The 16,284-nt window shown below is 36.8% G+C and overlaps 1 protein-coding gene across 5 annotated transcripts in view; it reads left to right on the top strand.

Moving 5' to 3' along the window:
* The window catches only part of LOC149198683 (zinc finger CCCH domain-containing protein 64-like), a 258,943-nt gene that overhangs the window by 97,730 nt on the left and 144,929 nt on the right, over positions 1 to 16,284 (top strand). For 4 of the 5 annotated variants that reach the window (XM_089402115.1, XM_089402114.1, XM_089402118.1 and 1 more), the window contains exons 3-4: positions 12,771 to 12,900; positions 13,107 to 13,226. The exons of the other annotated variant lie outside the window; for it this stretch is intronic. In XM_089402115.1, the coding sequence (XP_089258241.1) occupies positions 12,771 to 12,900; positions 13,107 to 13,226 (250 nt within the window). The remainder of the gene's footprint in view (positions 1 to 12,770; positions 12,901 to 13,106; positions 13,227 to 16,284) is intronic. 5 annotated transcript variants of the gene reach the window in all.

Raw genomic sequence — 16,284 nt, 5'->3', positions numbered from 1 at the left:
AGTTAACTACACCCTACACTCCTCAGCAGAACAGTGTTGTCGAACGTCGCAACCGTACGGTTGTTGAAATGGCTCGTTCCATGTTACAACACATGAGTATTCCAAACAAATTTTGCGCTGAAGCTGTGTTTACTACTTTCTATCTTCTTAACCGATCACCTACTCATGCTGTTAAGGGGAAGACTCCAGAAGAGGTTTGGTCTGGCTGTAAGCCTAAGATCAGTCACTTCAAAGTGTTTGGCTCGGTTGCATATGTTTGGATTCCAGCTGCTAAGCGCTCTAAGTTGGATTCCAAAAGCCAGAAACTCATGATGACAGGGTACAGTGATCACCACAAGGCCTATACGCTGATAGATATAGACACTGGTCATCTTAGCTTCAGTCGAGACGTAGTATTTGATGAAGACAGAGGGTTCTTTCAGTCTCCTCCTTCTGAGCAGTGCTCTGAGGATCAGCCTCACAGTGTTCTTCTTCCGTTAGGTCCACCTAATGGGAGGGATGATGCAGCATTAGTATTTGATGATGCACTACTTGAGCTTCCTCCGAAAAATAATCCTCCTCTTGCTGTTCCTGTTGTTCCTGAGCCTACTCTACCTACTGATATTGGTTCTTCTACTCTTCGGCCTAAATAGTGGGCTAAAACTATTGGTGATCTTCAGGAAAATGAGCTCCTTGAAGGTAGAACTTCCAGAAATAAGAGCAAACAACAACCTACAGTTAATTTTGCTCTTGTGGCTAACCTACACAATGTTTTTGAGCCTCAAAGCTATTCAGAGGCTAAGGGTATACCTGAGTGGGAACAGGGTATGGAAGTTGAATTCCAGAGTCTTCAGAAGAATCACACTTGGACCCTTTCTGATCTTCCTATAGGGAAGAAGCCCATTAGATGCAAATGGGTGTATAAAGTGAAATACAAAGCTGATGGAACCCTAGACAAGTATAAGGCTCGCCTTGTTGCTTGAGGGTTCTCATAGAAGGAAGGCATAGACTATGAGGAGACCTTTGCTCCTACAGCCAAGATGAGTACCATACGGCTCGTCCTTGCCTTAGCAGCTCAGTTCAGTTGGAAAGTCCATCAGATGGATGTAAAGAGTGCTTTTCTGAATGGTGACTTACAGGAAGAAGTCTACATGATGCAGCCTCCAGGATTCAAGGTTGCCGGTCAAGAACAAAAAGTCTGTAGATTAGTCAAAGCACTCTATGGTCTGAAACAAGCTCCTCGGGCTTGGTACATGAAAATTGATAAGTACCTAACAGATCATGGCTTTCAGCGGAGTCCATCTGATGCAAACCTGTATATCAAGCATACTGGTGATGATATTCTGTTTGTGGTTGTCTATGTGGATGACCTTATCATTACTGGTAGTTCAGCACATTTGATCCATGGGATCAAACAAGATTTGTGCAACACTTTTGATATGACAGATTTGGAACTTCTTCATTACTGTTTGGTGGTTGAAGTCTGGCAGACTGAGTACATCATCTTTCTCTCTCAGTCCAAGTATGCTAGAAATCTTGTGGACATGTTCAGAATGTAGGATTGCAACCCTGCCACGACTCCTATGGAACCAGGGCTCAAACTTTTAGCTCAGTCATCCTCAACACTTGTGGATGAAACGTTATTTAGGCAATTAGTGGGCAGCCTCATCTACCTTACTGCCACTAGACCTGACATCAGTTTTGCAGTGAGCTACATTTCACGCTTCATGTCAGCTCCTAAGGTTGATCATTGGATAGCAGCGAAGCGTGTGCTGCGTTATGTGCGTGGCACTCCTGATTATGGACTTCTGTACACTCGGAGTTCCGATCCTACACTCAGTGGTTACACAGATTCTGATTGGGCCAGTTCGGTTGATGACCGTAAATCTACAACTGGGTATGTGTTTAGTCTGGGATTCGGTGCTGTCACATGGACTAGTAAGAAGCAGCAGGCAATGGGTCTCTCCTCGACAGAAGCAGAGTATCTGGGAACAATTAAGGCATCTTGTGAGGCAGTTTGGCTTCGACGTATGCTTGCGGATATGCATGTTTCTCAGGCAGGTCCTACTCCCTTGTTCTGTGATAATCAGGGAGTGCTCAAACTTGCCAAGAATCCAGTCTTCCATGAACGAATAAAGCATGTGGAAACCCATTGTCACTACATTTGACAGCTTGTTGAAGACGGATCCATTCAGTTGCTGTATGTTCCCACAACAGAGCAGCCAACAGATATCTTCACCAAGCCGCTTGGTCCTGATAAGTTTGTAAAATTCAGAGGGTCTATAGTTGTTGTAAATAAATTGGGCATTAAGGGAGGGTATTAGAATAATGCTATTTTAGTGTTTAATGCTCATTCAGATAAGATCATCTGTGATCTTATTAGCAGTTTCTTAGAAGAAACTTGCTGTTTCTATTTCTGTAAATACATTTGTATTATTTATTGAGCTTCATTGCTCATTGTAAATCAATTCGATCCATTCATCGATTACATCACTTGTACATTTTATATATATAATAAATTATTATTACAAATATCTCTTGTGTATTTTTACATTAAAGCCAACAAGCTATAGGTTTTGCTGCTTCAATGGTATCAGAGCCATGGCACAAAATATAATCATGCGAGTTTTTGAACGTAGTTTGCCGCACAATATGCCATTACGTTTACGTCCTGAATGCATGGAGCAGTTTAGTAAAATTCAAGAAACATTTCAACATTTAGAAAAATCATATGCAGAAGTTAAAGCATGTTGAAAGGAAATCGATAATAAGGAAGATGACAACGACAGTGAAGAAACAAGGTGAAGCAGGAAAAGAAGATTGTGATCAAAATGATGATAATGAAAATGAAGATGATATGGATGAGGATTATGTAGATCAAGATGATGATCCAGATGAAGATAATGTGGATGAGGACTATCTTGAAAAACGAGAAGATGAACAATAACTATGAGGAAGATGCAGAAGAAGACATTGATGATGACAAAGGGGAATATTGGGAAAATCATAGAGCTCGCAATGACTCTATAATTGTTGATTTGTGCCAAGGTACAAGCCAATCTTTTCTTCTTCATGAGGAAACTAATGGTCTGAGAATTGAAGGTGGTGAGGGTGATGTGAATATTTCTGCTATGGCTGTCTCCATTCAAAACATGGAACTGAAAGAGCCTGAATCTGGTCCAATTGATGTGGTGCCAATTACTGACAGCAAAGATGTGGTATCTAGTCCACTGCCTGATTCCACAACCACTACCATATCTGAGAATCTGGATAGCTTTGCAATTCTTCCTGATTCTGAGCCCAATTCAGTAGCCACGTCTGAATCTGCAAATTCATCTTCTCTTGTTGCAATTCACACTGAAAACAAATCCGTGTCTAATGTATCTGAAACTGATGGGGTTGCTAGTATGCTATACTTAGAAACTGATTTATTTGCAGCTCTGGATATGGAAGCAGAAGCTGGTGGTGAATGTTCCACCGAATGTGTTACAAATCAGAAACTGGGTCTGCTGAAAGGAATTCTTGCTGTTGATGATTGGTTGTATGCACATTTGTGGTTGGAGCGTCTTTCTCCTCTTAATCCAGTTGCACATAAACCAATTTGTGATGGTTTGTTCAGGGTTAATCCAGTTGCACATAAACCAATTTGTGATGGTTTGTTCAGGGTTATAGAAAGGACAATTTCTTCAAACTATGCCATCGTGAGGCCATCACTTTTAGTAAATTCTGGTTCTTCTAATCGATCTGTTGATAATGCCACAATTGGAGATGGAATGGTAAAATATATGGGTCAAGGATCTTCTTTTATTGATTATTTTGGGTGCTTGAAAGACACTATTTTTTTCCTAGACCAGTTGTCCGTAACCATCCAGGCCGAGGCCGTGGCACATCAAATTTTAATAAAGGGGGGTGTGGAGGCATTGATGGCGGTCTTCCGTTTGTCCTCCGTGCAGAAAGACCGGGACCACGATTCAGACATGGAGCTATCCCGGGAAGCGGACAGGCTCGTTATGATGACAGAGGTCCGGAAACCGGACGAGATGGGCAGGGTTCAGACCCTCAACGAGCTGAACACGACAAGAGAGGCCAATAACCTGCCCCCACTCGACACCGTCGGGTTCGAGGAGCTCTAGCAAGCAGAGCATCTCTATAATGGCATACCGGAGCTCACTTCCAAGGAGATGAACAAGCAATGGAACAACTGTTCCGTCTGCGGACTCCTGGAAGTGAAATGCATGTTTGAGACCATAAGGAAGTCGTAGACCGACCCACTGTTTCGACTCTGCAACCCTTCCTCCGCTGTTGTTCGTCAACCTATTGTCCCCTCTGCTCTGTCACCAACCAACCGTCGCAGCCCTGCTCCTCGCTACACGTTTAATCGACTGTCAACAGCGTATCGTCGGTCCACGTTTAATCGACGGGTCAACAATCGTGATTCATCGCGTCTGTTCAATAACGTTGTTTTTTGTGAAACAAAAAAGAATCACGTTCTTTTTTTATGTTAATATGGTTTGGAACTACATTATATAGTTTTAATAAATTCAATTAATATAAACTATATTATATAAATTTAATATAGTTATGTATATTAATATATTTATTAAAAAAATTAAATTATTAAAAAAAGAAAAGAAAATTCAAAATATAAAAGTAGACATAACCCTGGGTTCAAGAGTAGACATGACCCTGGATTCAAAACAATGTTACCATGCAAATTATTCAAACTAAGGTACCAGTGACGTTAGGTTCCATATACCGAGATGACAACTGCAAGATGAAGACAATTGCCAACAATATAGCTTTGAGGACAAAGCCTTTGAAGGAAGGGGCGATGTTACGAATATAAATTACATAAAATGAAATAAATGTAAATAATAATGATTATCTAAAAGAGTCATTAGTTAAGTGAAAAGGCATGTCTAAAAGACATGCCTAATCATGAAAGGTCTCTTGCCTAGGTATAAAAGCAGGGCCTCATTGTAACATTCATAATCACTTGTACATTTTATATATAATAAATTATTATTACAAAAACCTCTTGTGTATTTTTACATTAAAGCCACCAAGCTATAGGTTTTGTTGCTTCACTTTACAGTTAGTTAAATCCCTAACCCTAATCTCCAAAGTGATTGACCACTGAGATTAGATCTCGCCTCACTTGAGATCAATGGTTGAGATTAAAACAAATTCACTAAAGTAAATACTTTACTTTTCCTAAGTTTCTTTAGCTCAATAGCCACCATAATTAATTATGTGCTTTTCTTAAGGTAGACTTAGGTTGAGTTACAATAGCAAATTACTTTTTCTTGAGTAAGTGTCTTAAGGAGACTTTAAATGATTTTTGCAGTCCTAGACTCTTAAGCCTATGCAAATGTACATGTCGGAGCTACAAATATCAACAAAAGCAAGCCACACATGCAAGTAAAAGCTCCAACGATGCAATGATGTAATATCCAAGGCTAGGTTGCACGAAACGGGGAAACAGGTACGAGTTTCTGAAACAGGAAGCGATATGAAACGCGACCTCCCCAAATTTTGGAAATGGGGAAACACGAATATATATATATATATATATATATATATATATATATATATATATATATATTAGGACATTTAAGAAATATGTGCAAGCATAAAGCATATATGATACATTCTAATTTATTACATTATAATAAAATTGTCAATTGTCAATGCATAAACCATAAGTCTCTAAATTTACATCACATTTACTCATGAATGATCACATAATGAAAATAGAAGTATCCAAAATCAGTGACGAGAAATTTCTAATTTCTTGTCTCGTGCTATATCGGGAGTCTCCTCCTACATAGTTGAACGACCTTAGTGCTCTTGATTAAATACAAGTTTCATACCCTAGTACCCTACATGCTCTTCATTATTGGGAGTCTCCCCTGCGTAGAGGGCTTGGTTCTCTTGATTAAATACAAGTTCCATACCCTAGTACATGATAAAGTCCAATGGAAACATTGCAATCCCCCCAATCTTGAAATCCTGAAAAACAGATAAGTCTGCTGGATTTTGAGTGAGATCTAAAATTCTACTTTCTCCATATGAAATCCAATGAGGGCGAAACCACTCTCAAACATCCTGAGTCATTTCATGGTAATGTTAAAAATTTAAGTAAAAGTGATATTCTCCTTTATTATGAAAAATAAAGGAGAATATCACTTTTACTTTAAGAATTTAACATTACCATGAACTGCATATCAACACTAGGGCAAAAGTTCACTTTTATAACTTTAGACAGGCATCTAGAAGTCACTAGGATAACCTAAAAATAAATTAGAAACAAATTAAAAAAAAAAAATATTTAGAAAACACAAGTAAAACGCTGAAACGTGAGTCGTACGCCCCTGAAACACGTTTCAGGCCATACTGGTCACGTTTCAGTTTCGTGAAACGTGGCAGTATGACCTGAAACGCATTTCAGGGCCGTACCATATGCGTTTCAGTGTTTTGTACCCGTTTCCATACAGAAACGCCCCCCTTGCCCTATGTTTCCTACAACATAGATCCAAGGTGGGTGACTTCTCTAGAAATGTCACACGTGCCTCTAATTTTGAAGATAAGGGGGAGTGCTCAACGCAAGATGTTGTGGCATGATATGACAAGCCCACATGCAAGAAGAGTTGTCCAAGAGGGTGTAAAGAATTGGAGAGAGGGGCCCTCCAAGTTCTCCATGCATACTAATATGTAGAGGACTCCTCATGCAGTGGTTTTACATGATCTCAAATGTCAAATTCATGTCATAAGACTCAAAATGCTGGATAGACAATCACCTAGGCCAAACTGTGACAAATACATAAGTATACCCATGCTTAAGGCTACAAAAGTGTGCTTTCTAGGTATGATAACCTTTAGCACAACTTTTACATAATGGTAAGGTGAAAAAAACCTAAGGGTTCCCTAAGTCAAGTGTGCTAATAGATCCACTCTGAGACCCCCATGCACACACCTCAGCCATAAATGACCTCCAAAAGATTGTTAGTATGGGCCATAAGGATAGGGACTATCTTGATGTGTGTACTAAGAGAATGGGCCATGACAAACCACAAGGGTCTAGAGAAACTACCTAGATGAAAAAAACACTCTACATGGATCACTAAGCATGGTCTAGTAACAATGCATAAAACACATGGTCACACTTAAGGTTAGTAATGATACATAATACAAATCCTCGTGGTGGCAAAATTGATCACGGAACATTGGGTTTTGGCATCGTCTCAAACACATGCATGAGATTGATTTAGATATTGGAACAAATCTAGGGAAGAAAATGAGATACTCCTAAAGTGAAACTAAGGGGTAACACCATGTCTTGAAAATTTATAATATTGGATATTTTTATAGTCATTGAACAAATGTACATGCGTCATGTAATAAAGCCATAACAAATGGTTTACTTAGAGAGTTGTTATAAGTTATCTAATCTTGACTTAATCAATATTGGGCTCTTAGTGATTAGGTTTTTGGAGTTACATAATACTCCTCTCTCTTGTTATGTATTGATAGATTGCATCATTGTCTGATCGAGCAATCAATCTCTCTCCTCTCACTCTCTCTTTTATTCATTTGTATATTCCTATCCTATGTCACAAGGCTCGCTAGATTTGAACTTTGAGGTTCAAAATTCGGCGAACATCAAAAAAATTGTTCAAAATTCAATTAGATTCGCCGAGGTCCACATATAGTAAGTAGCCGCCCCACGTGTTCAAAGAAGAACAACGTACATTTTCAATCTGTAAATTCATGAACTGACCTAGCCACTATTGAGTAATTGACTTTCAGTCAGTGTTTTAATTGGTGCCAAATAAAATGCTTCGAAATATGTTGATGTCCCTTGACGTTTTGTGTAGTTAACAGACTGTCGTTTCCGTCAGTTTGTTTTTGGCCTTGTCGGTGAAATGCCCTTGATTGGTATATAACACATGTATTAGTGTTGTCTGTTTGCATATGTCGCTGTTGAATAATTCACAATTCACCCAGGGCGTGTGTTGGTGCCATCTGTTTGCATATATAGCTGTTGAATAATTCACAATTCACCCATGATATGATGGTACGTGTCGTGACTGCGTTTTATTTGCATATCGGGGTTGCAGTGTAAGATGTGTATGCTCCCCAACAAAATGACAAAAGTTTAATTTTTCATTAGACACGTTCATTATTATTGTAATTATTTTAAAAAATTAATATAATATTTAATATATTTAAACTTTTATATATTTTAAAAATATTTTAATTAGAAAATTAATTAACTTATATAAGTTGAATAATATAGTAAGAATATGGAGGGAGTAATAGACCCTCTTCTTTGCTAAAGTCTTGCAAGGTGTACATACACTATCCCCTCTAGGTTTGAACTTGTGACCTCTGAAGAGGAGACACATGCTCTTAACAAGACATCTCTCTCTCTCTCTACATATATATATAATAGTTGAGCTTAATGTCAAAACCCATTCAAACCTTATTGAAAAATTCGAATTCGAATCGAACTTAATCATTGTTAAACTTGAATTCAAATTCGAACCACGTGGCATAGTTCCTATTGACTCTCACATTTGTGTTGTGCTTCAAAAATGAATGAGGTGAAGGGTGCTTTGTTTTCTATGGTGGTTTGCAAAATAGTGGCAAATTGGAAACAAGCAAATACAGAAAAAACAATTTTGATAAGACTAACTATCCTTTATGAAGCTTGGTGGGGTCAAGTAGAATATTTTATGGCAATATTTAAGTCCAATGTTGAGTTTTTGTGACTTCATGTTAGTTTTTGTAGCATCAGACGTGTTCTAGCCACAAAATTTGGTGGAGAGGCTAGAATACATGAGATCTCCAAAACCCACAAATTGTTTCTAAAAATTCCACCTAGAAGTGTCTAAATTAGACTATTAATCAATTTTTAAATATTTCCTAAGTCTAAACTTAGGGAATATGGTTAATTAATCAATATTAATTGAGATAAGGTGAGAATCATCTAGAAACTCACACGGATCGATCCAGAGATGATCCTAGCCATCGATTATGTTTTAATCTTGGTCGTTGGTGCTCCAACAGAGGATTATAAGAGGAGGTTGATGTGGTGATGGAGAAATCACTTGAGACACTTGAGTAGTTTGATTTCTTGGCAGATCGATTTCCAAAGTAGCAACATTTAGTTGCCGGAGAGAGCTAGAGATCGAAGTAATGAGTGAGGGGAGAGACAGTGAGGCTGGAAGAAGTATTCCAGATCCAATGAGTGCATTTGTAGAGACGTAGAAGAGCCACAGAGAAGCTGACACAGGGGCAGTGCAACAACTTCTAGAGGCAAGTTTGATTTGCTGAGAGGGAAAGACATCTTCAATTCCAGAGGCTGGGAAGGAGTCCCAGAGTGCCAGAGAAGCATTTTTCCAGCCAGCAAAAGGCATAACGACTTCATCAGAGACCAGTCAGAGGCTTGACGTCAAGCAGGTTGTGCAAAGCCTGACGTAGAGGGTTAGAGGGCCGAGTTTCTAAAGGCAAGTTGTGCCAGGGATTGCCTGTGGGGTGAGGAAATTCCTCACTAGATTTTTGCCAGTATTTTTCTCTGTAGGATTGCCAGATTTCAGCATCCAGTTGTACTCAGAATTTCTCATTGCTGCATAATAATAAAAACCTTCATTGCTGCACCGATTTTCCCAAGTTGGGTTTTTCCGGGGACATTTGTCCAAAAATAATTGTCTCATATTTTATGTATGTGTGCTAGCATTTCTCAGCTTCCAGCGCATTATTTTTTGTGAAGGTTGCAGTGTTTATTTCGATATTTGTCGTAGTAGATAAATTTTTAAATTAATTAACAATTGGGAGAAATATTACCAGTTGCTGCAATAGGATTCCAGTGTAGGAATATTCACACTTTGTGGTGCAGATATGCCTCTAATGGGTGATGTTCAGGAGGGCAAAATTTGTATATTAAAAAGAGTTCAACTTTTGGAAGTGAAAGACCTTGTGTTGTTCAACATTATCAAGGAAATGCTTACCAAGTGGGATATGTACAATACTCATTTCCATGCTTTGAGCCCCAAGCACTATGATAATACTTGTTTGAGTCAGTTTGATGATAATCGGGTGTCTCCAAACAAAGATAATGAGATGGCTGCTAGAATTGTAGTAATATTTGCCAAAATATGTTTGTCCGGACCAAGGGCTTATTGCTTCATAATCATGTTTACATGCTAAATAATGGTATTAGTACATTTGGAAATGTCCAAACACTTGTTGATAGGGAGGCTCAATGGGGAAAATCTCTTGGTAGTCATATTATGAATTGATGCCCTTGAGTTGTAGTAATTATTAATTCGAGTTGTTGCATTGGTTGCCAATTGTTCAACTGTACAACAACTATTGATATATTCGTTCTATGAGGAGCAGGTTGGCATCAACAAAGGAAAAAGATCTTGTACATCTCCATACAAAGATTCACCTTCTCTCTTGTTTAAAGGATAGATACAAAGATGGGATTTCCAAATTGGAAGATGGGAATTGCTTATGATGGTGAGTTGGACTTACTTTGTAAGTTTGTCTGATGCTTACTAATTTGTATTTGGGAATTCTTCTAGTGAATATTTTTTTACCAGAGCATAATGAGTCAATTATGGGTGTGCTCATGCAATGGGTGAGCTTTTGTGCCCGATTATACTTTTACCTTTGGCTCCTATCCTACTACTTTTGCTGGTGGTTCTTATCGTCAACTTGAGAACTTAGATGATGTAGAGGGTGGCAAAGAGTATATGAAGAGGACTAATATTTAGTTTTGATTAGTGTCCCGACTCTTGATATTTTGCCATATAAGTAAAAATATATAAAGAATCTATGTTTATGTTTTGATATTTTCTCAGTTTTTTTATTCCATAATCGTGAATGTCTATGTATTGAATGATGCAGTGAAACATGAATCTCCGACCACTCGTGATTAATCACGAGTCAAGCTCTGCTCTTCCCTCAAATGATCCGATTCAACTACGGGTGAGTCAAACTTGCGTTGACCGTGTTTGACTCATGGTCAATGCGAGTTTCACTTGCAACTCATCGATTAATTGCGATGTAGGTGATTGAGGTGATTTTCAACCCTCAACTCGATGAGCACGGGTTTTAACTTTTAGGATTCCCGCATTTTTCGTTGCGTAGTTTAGTTAGGTTAAAAATTAAAAGTCGGTCCGTAATTGACTTCACTGCTCAGGGCTACAACTCATACGTTGAGAAGGAAATAGAGGCATGGTTTCAGTTTCAATTTACTCCACATAATAAAGTCATAGTGTAATAGAGGTGTAGTGTGCAGTGTGGTCCATTGTAGCTTCAATGTGTGCTTGGTCAGAGATTTAAGTAGCAAACCATTATCGTATCATTTTAGCAGCAATCAAGAGATTTTAGTGATTGCTTTTTTACTGATTAGTATGCAGTATTTTATAAACTTTTAGAAGCAGATGCTTCTGGTTCTATGTAGTCACAGGTTAGGAGTCAAGACTCAGTACTTTGGATCATGTTTGGACTCATAACATATACAAGATACTTATTCGTTCATGATATTTTGGACATCTATTGATATTATGCATTGTTTGGACATGGCTTTATTGAATATCTTTTTTTTTTTTCTCAGTTAAGACTAACCTAAGTACCCACGGGGGATTTGAACCAGTGACCTATCGCAAGGAGTGCCTTAACAGTGCACCCAATCACCGTCAATCCAAAGCCCCGTGGGCATGGCTTTATTGAATATCAATGAAAAATGTTTTTTTATTTTTTATTTTTTTTTTTGTTTTTGTTTTTGTTTTTTTTGTTCTGTTTTTTGTTTTGTTTAATTCAATATGTGTATATCTTAAATTATTGAATTCACCGATTTTTCCCCGATCCGATTAAAACTCTTCGCTCCTTTGCCTCGCTGATTTATTGCCGATTCCGAGTATGGTAACATTGGAATGATGAAGCTTATATTATTGATGTTTAAATTTTAATGATAATTCTTTATGCTTTATTGCAATGAACTGAGAGTTTTAGCTGTTTTTCGCGTGCTGTGCCGTTGATACCTAAATTTGGGTCCTCTGTGGCACTCACATCCGATCCCGCACACATGCACTGTGTAACTTCGTGCTCATCCATGCTTCGAGGAATAAACATCTCAAGAGGGAAAGAAATATAACCTAACTAAATAATACATAATGATGCGAAACATACAATATTAATATAATATTAAGTCGTTGATAGGTCAAGTCATGCCCATTGGTGAAGTGATATGGTGGTGTAGGGATGATATAACTATAAGTCAAGTCATTTTAACATATCACCTCATCTTAGATAAATTTCACTATAAAATTGATTTTCAGGTTGTGTATGGAAGGTGAATTGCTTAAATCTTTAGAATTGGGAAGAAAAAATGGAAAGAGTTTTGCGGTCTTTTCTTAGTTTTATTTACAACATTATCTAGGTCATCTGTTGTTTCTGTTGAGATTCCAAATAACTAATTGGGTACATAACAAAGTAGTGATCTGAATTTCCAAGAGAGCGATTTAGTGGTTGTGAGAATTGTTCTTTGCAAATAATTATAGCAATTTTGGTTGTCTGTAGAATCATTGAGTATGCCAGCCACATTGATAGGTGTGTGTCTTTTCTTTCATGCATGCTTTATTCTGGTTTTATTGCTTGCACAACAATTTTGATGTGTTACATGTTTTCTATTTGGTTGCTTTTACGTGCATTAATTAACTTAATTTGTGGATCTGTTATAGTGTTCCTGATTGTGCTGTTCCTGTATTATTGTACAGGTCTGTCTATAGTCTACTTAGCTGGAAGAAGTCCATCAGGTGGGTTAACTGCAGGATTGTATTGTGAAGATGATATTGATGCAGTGAGGGCTTTTGCTGAAGAATCTGGCATTGTTGATCTATTTCTGACATATCCTTGTGTTACAATAGATGAAAAGAAATCAAACTCCGAAAATGTATTTTAAGTGAATAACAAGGCAGCCTAGACAAGTTTTACACTTTTACTACACTTACATGCTGGTTATACTTTTCTCGTTAGTTGTGTCATGCAATAACCATTCCTTTCTAGGATTGGAGATACTTGTTAATGGTTGTGTACCCCTTGACTGATTTTACTAATGAATGGCCACAAGGAATTCTCAATGGTGTTAACTTAGCAGAAGCATCACCAGGAATTGAGCATATATCGAGAGGCAATTCTGTGATATCAGAACTGGTTGCAGAACTCAAACCTCGGTAAGATTTTTGTAACCCCACAGAGACATAATCACAGAAGTGAATTATGGAGGCCATAGCCAATTGTAATGTTTACTTGATGAATATAATTTCAAGTCTAAAATGCTGGTTTCCAGAGTTTCTTGATATAGGGGATTTTTCGATATTTGTTGGGAACTCTGTTATGAATAAATATATAGGAAATGTAAAATAATGTAAATGATAATAATCATAAATAATGATTAGTTAACTAGTAATTAGGTTGAAGAGTCATGTCTAAATGAGACTTGACTCTCCATGAAGAGACACCTGCTTGGTATTTAAGCAAGCCTCTCACTCTCATTGTATCATCATTCTTATTCACACATTTAATATATAATATTTGTATCCTCATGGATACCTTTATATTCCAAGTCTTCTGGAGTAATTAATCTGAAGAAGGAACTTTGTTCACTTCATTTGGTATTAGAGCCATGTTTGTTTGGTCACTAGGCCTTTGGCCATCAACTTGTCATCAACTGTGTTGTCGTCGTGATTCCAGCATTTCGCTACATCTTTTTATAGGTGACATCCACAAACTTCTATTTCAACTATCTTGCTTCTTTACGATAATGTTACGAGCAGTGAAACAGGAATCGGCGTGTAATCGGCAAAATCGCGCGTTAAACTCGGCTCGGCGGCTAAACGATCCGACCGAAAACTTTACGAGTCAACTCGCGTTGACCGATTCTGGGTTGTCTTTTACTTTATTATTTGTGGCCGCCAGCAGCATATAATTGTTTCTTTTCGCTTTTCTATTTTAACGAGTCGATTAAGAAAATAGGTAAAAAGGGAATCTGACGTTCATGAATTTGACTGCTGAAATAGTGCTCTGCGTGATCTCAGATGTAAAGTTTTAAATAAATAAATTCCAAACCAGGACCACTTCGTATTAATAAACGATGATAACTTAAACTAATCGCAGCGATGATAACTTAAAATAATCGGAGCGATGGTACGGCGGAATGCATGAACGGAGCCATCCTCCACACCTTTTTACCAATAAACTCTGTTTTACCGACATTATCCCGAATTTATAAAATTGAATTGTCGCAATCCACGAGGCAGCTTGGCATATAGTCTCCGCTGTCATAATTCCAATATAACAATTCTTTTGCTTGAAAATCTGAACATAAATAATGGCTCTTCTACCCAACCATCCGCGACCACATCGCCTCGCCTTTCTCGAGTTCAGAGACAAATAATTCCATAGTTAGGATCCATCGGATTTGATCGACGATATTTACTAATCGCCGTCTCGCCTGAATAGATCAATGATGGCAGGATTTTTTTTTACGATATGAAATTTATTCGATTCCATTACAATAGAATAGAATATTATGAAACTTATGTTCGCATTAATTATGATTTAGGTTCGAATTAGTAAAGTTGGGGTATAAATTTTATTTGAAAGGAAAGTTTTATCCAAATTCTATAATAGTTTTTTCAAGTTTTTTCTGAGTTTCGTTTAATTTTAATATAGGTTTAAATTTTAAATTAAGAAATGGGTTTAAATTTTAAATTATATATATAATTCATTAATTTGCATATTCAAATAATTTATATATGTTAAAATATTTTAAAAAAATATTTTAAAAAAATATATAAAATTATACATTTTCTTAAAGTTGAATGTAAAAATGTAAAGTTTATTTTTATATTTAATAATTTTATATTATTTTAAAATTAATATAAAATTATGTTATTTTATATATATATATATTTTTTTAGACTTGATTGCAATATCAACAATGGAACGCCCATACTGAATTCATATTTTATGATACTTTCCATTAAAAAAAATAAAATATATACATTCATTTTTATCTTTTATTAAAACTAATATTACTATTTTTAATTACCAAGTATTTTTATTTTATTTTGGAAAGATATATGTCAAATTCCTTTAAAAACAGACTTAGTCACATATAACAATTATAAAATAAGACAACTAAAATACTTAAAACCTTATTTCAAAATAAATATTTCTCTTTATATAATAAGAATTTATTCATTAAGTATGATTAAGTATTTAATCATTAACTATGATTGAAGGCCGTGAATCAACTTGGAGAACTTTGAGAGTCAAGCAAGCGAAGGAGTGGAAGGAATCGCTTCTAGTTCTCACTCTTAAGAGTCTTAGACTCTTAGTTGCTGATTTTTTTCTGATTAGTATGCAGTTTTTAACTTTTTTGTAAACTTTTAGAAGCATATGCTTCTAAGGACTCAAGACTCAGTGCTTTGGATCATGTGTGGACTCATAACACATATGAGATACTTATTTATTCATGATATTTTGGACATCTATTGATATTATGCATTGTTTGGACATACCTTTACCCAATATTAACGAAAAATGGTTTTTTTAATTCATTATATGTGTATATTTTTATTTAATGAATTCAACGATTTTTTGCCGATTTTTTCCCAATCCGATTAAAACTCTTCGCTCTTTTGCCTCGCCGATTTATTGCCGATTCCGAGTCTGGTAACATTGGTTACGAGCTCTTGCTTTCAATTGTATGCTTCTGTGATGCCATCTCCTAACATGATGCATCCTATCATGCTTCTAATGATTCCTACCATGATGGTTATACTCTACAACAAAATTTTTGAAACAAAAACTTGAAAAGAACTAGGCGAGGAAGACTATCTCAATCATAGTAGAGATCTTTTTCTTCCTCCTTGGATTTCTTCTTTTTTGCTTCTTCCACTTCTTCAGTGATATGGACTTCTTCCCTTACTCTTTTGTTGTTGTCCTTTTTGAGCTTTAGGACAATCTCTCTTGTAGTGCCCATATTCTTGACATCCATAGCATTGAACCTTTGCCATATTCTTCTTTTGTTTCTGAGGACCAAATTCCCAAACTTCCTTTTTCTCTTTGCCATAGCAACATATGCTTGATTTTGCTCATTTGATCCTACATCAGATTTTGCCTTCAACCTGGTTTCTTCAATTTTGCATAGTGACCATAGATCTTTGAATGGAGTAGCTTCCTTCTTCCCTTAAATGCTTGATGTAAAGTTACCCCATTCCTCTG

This window comes from Pinus tabuliformis, chromosome 2_1 (genome assembly GCF_031772625.1).
Source record: "Pinus tabuliformis cultivar Carrire ecotype Pingquan chromosome 2_1, CPIR1, whole genome shotgun sequence".
NCBI lineage: Eukaryota > Viridiplantae > Streptophyta > Pinopsida > Pinales > Pinaceae > Pinus > Pinus tabuliformis.
This window is presented reverse-complemented; position numbering and strand designations above follow the sequence as displayed.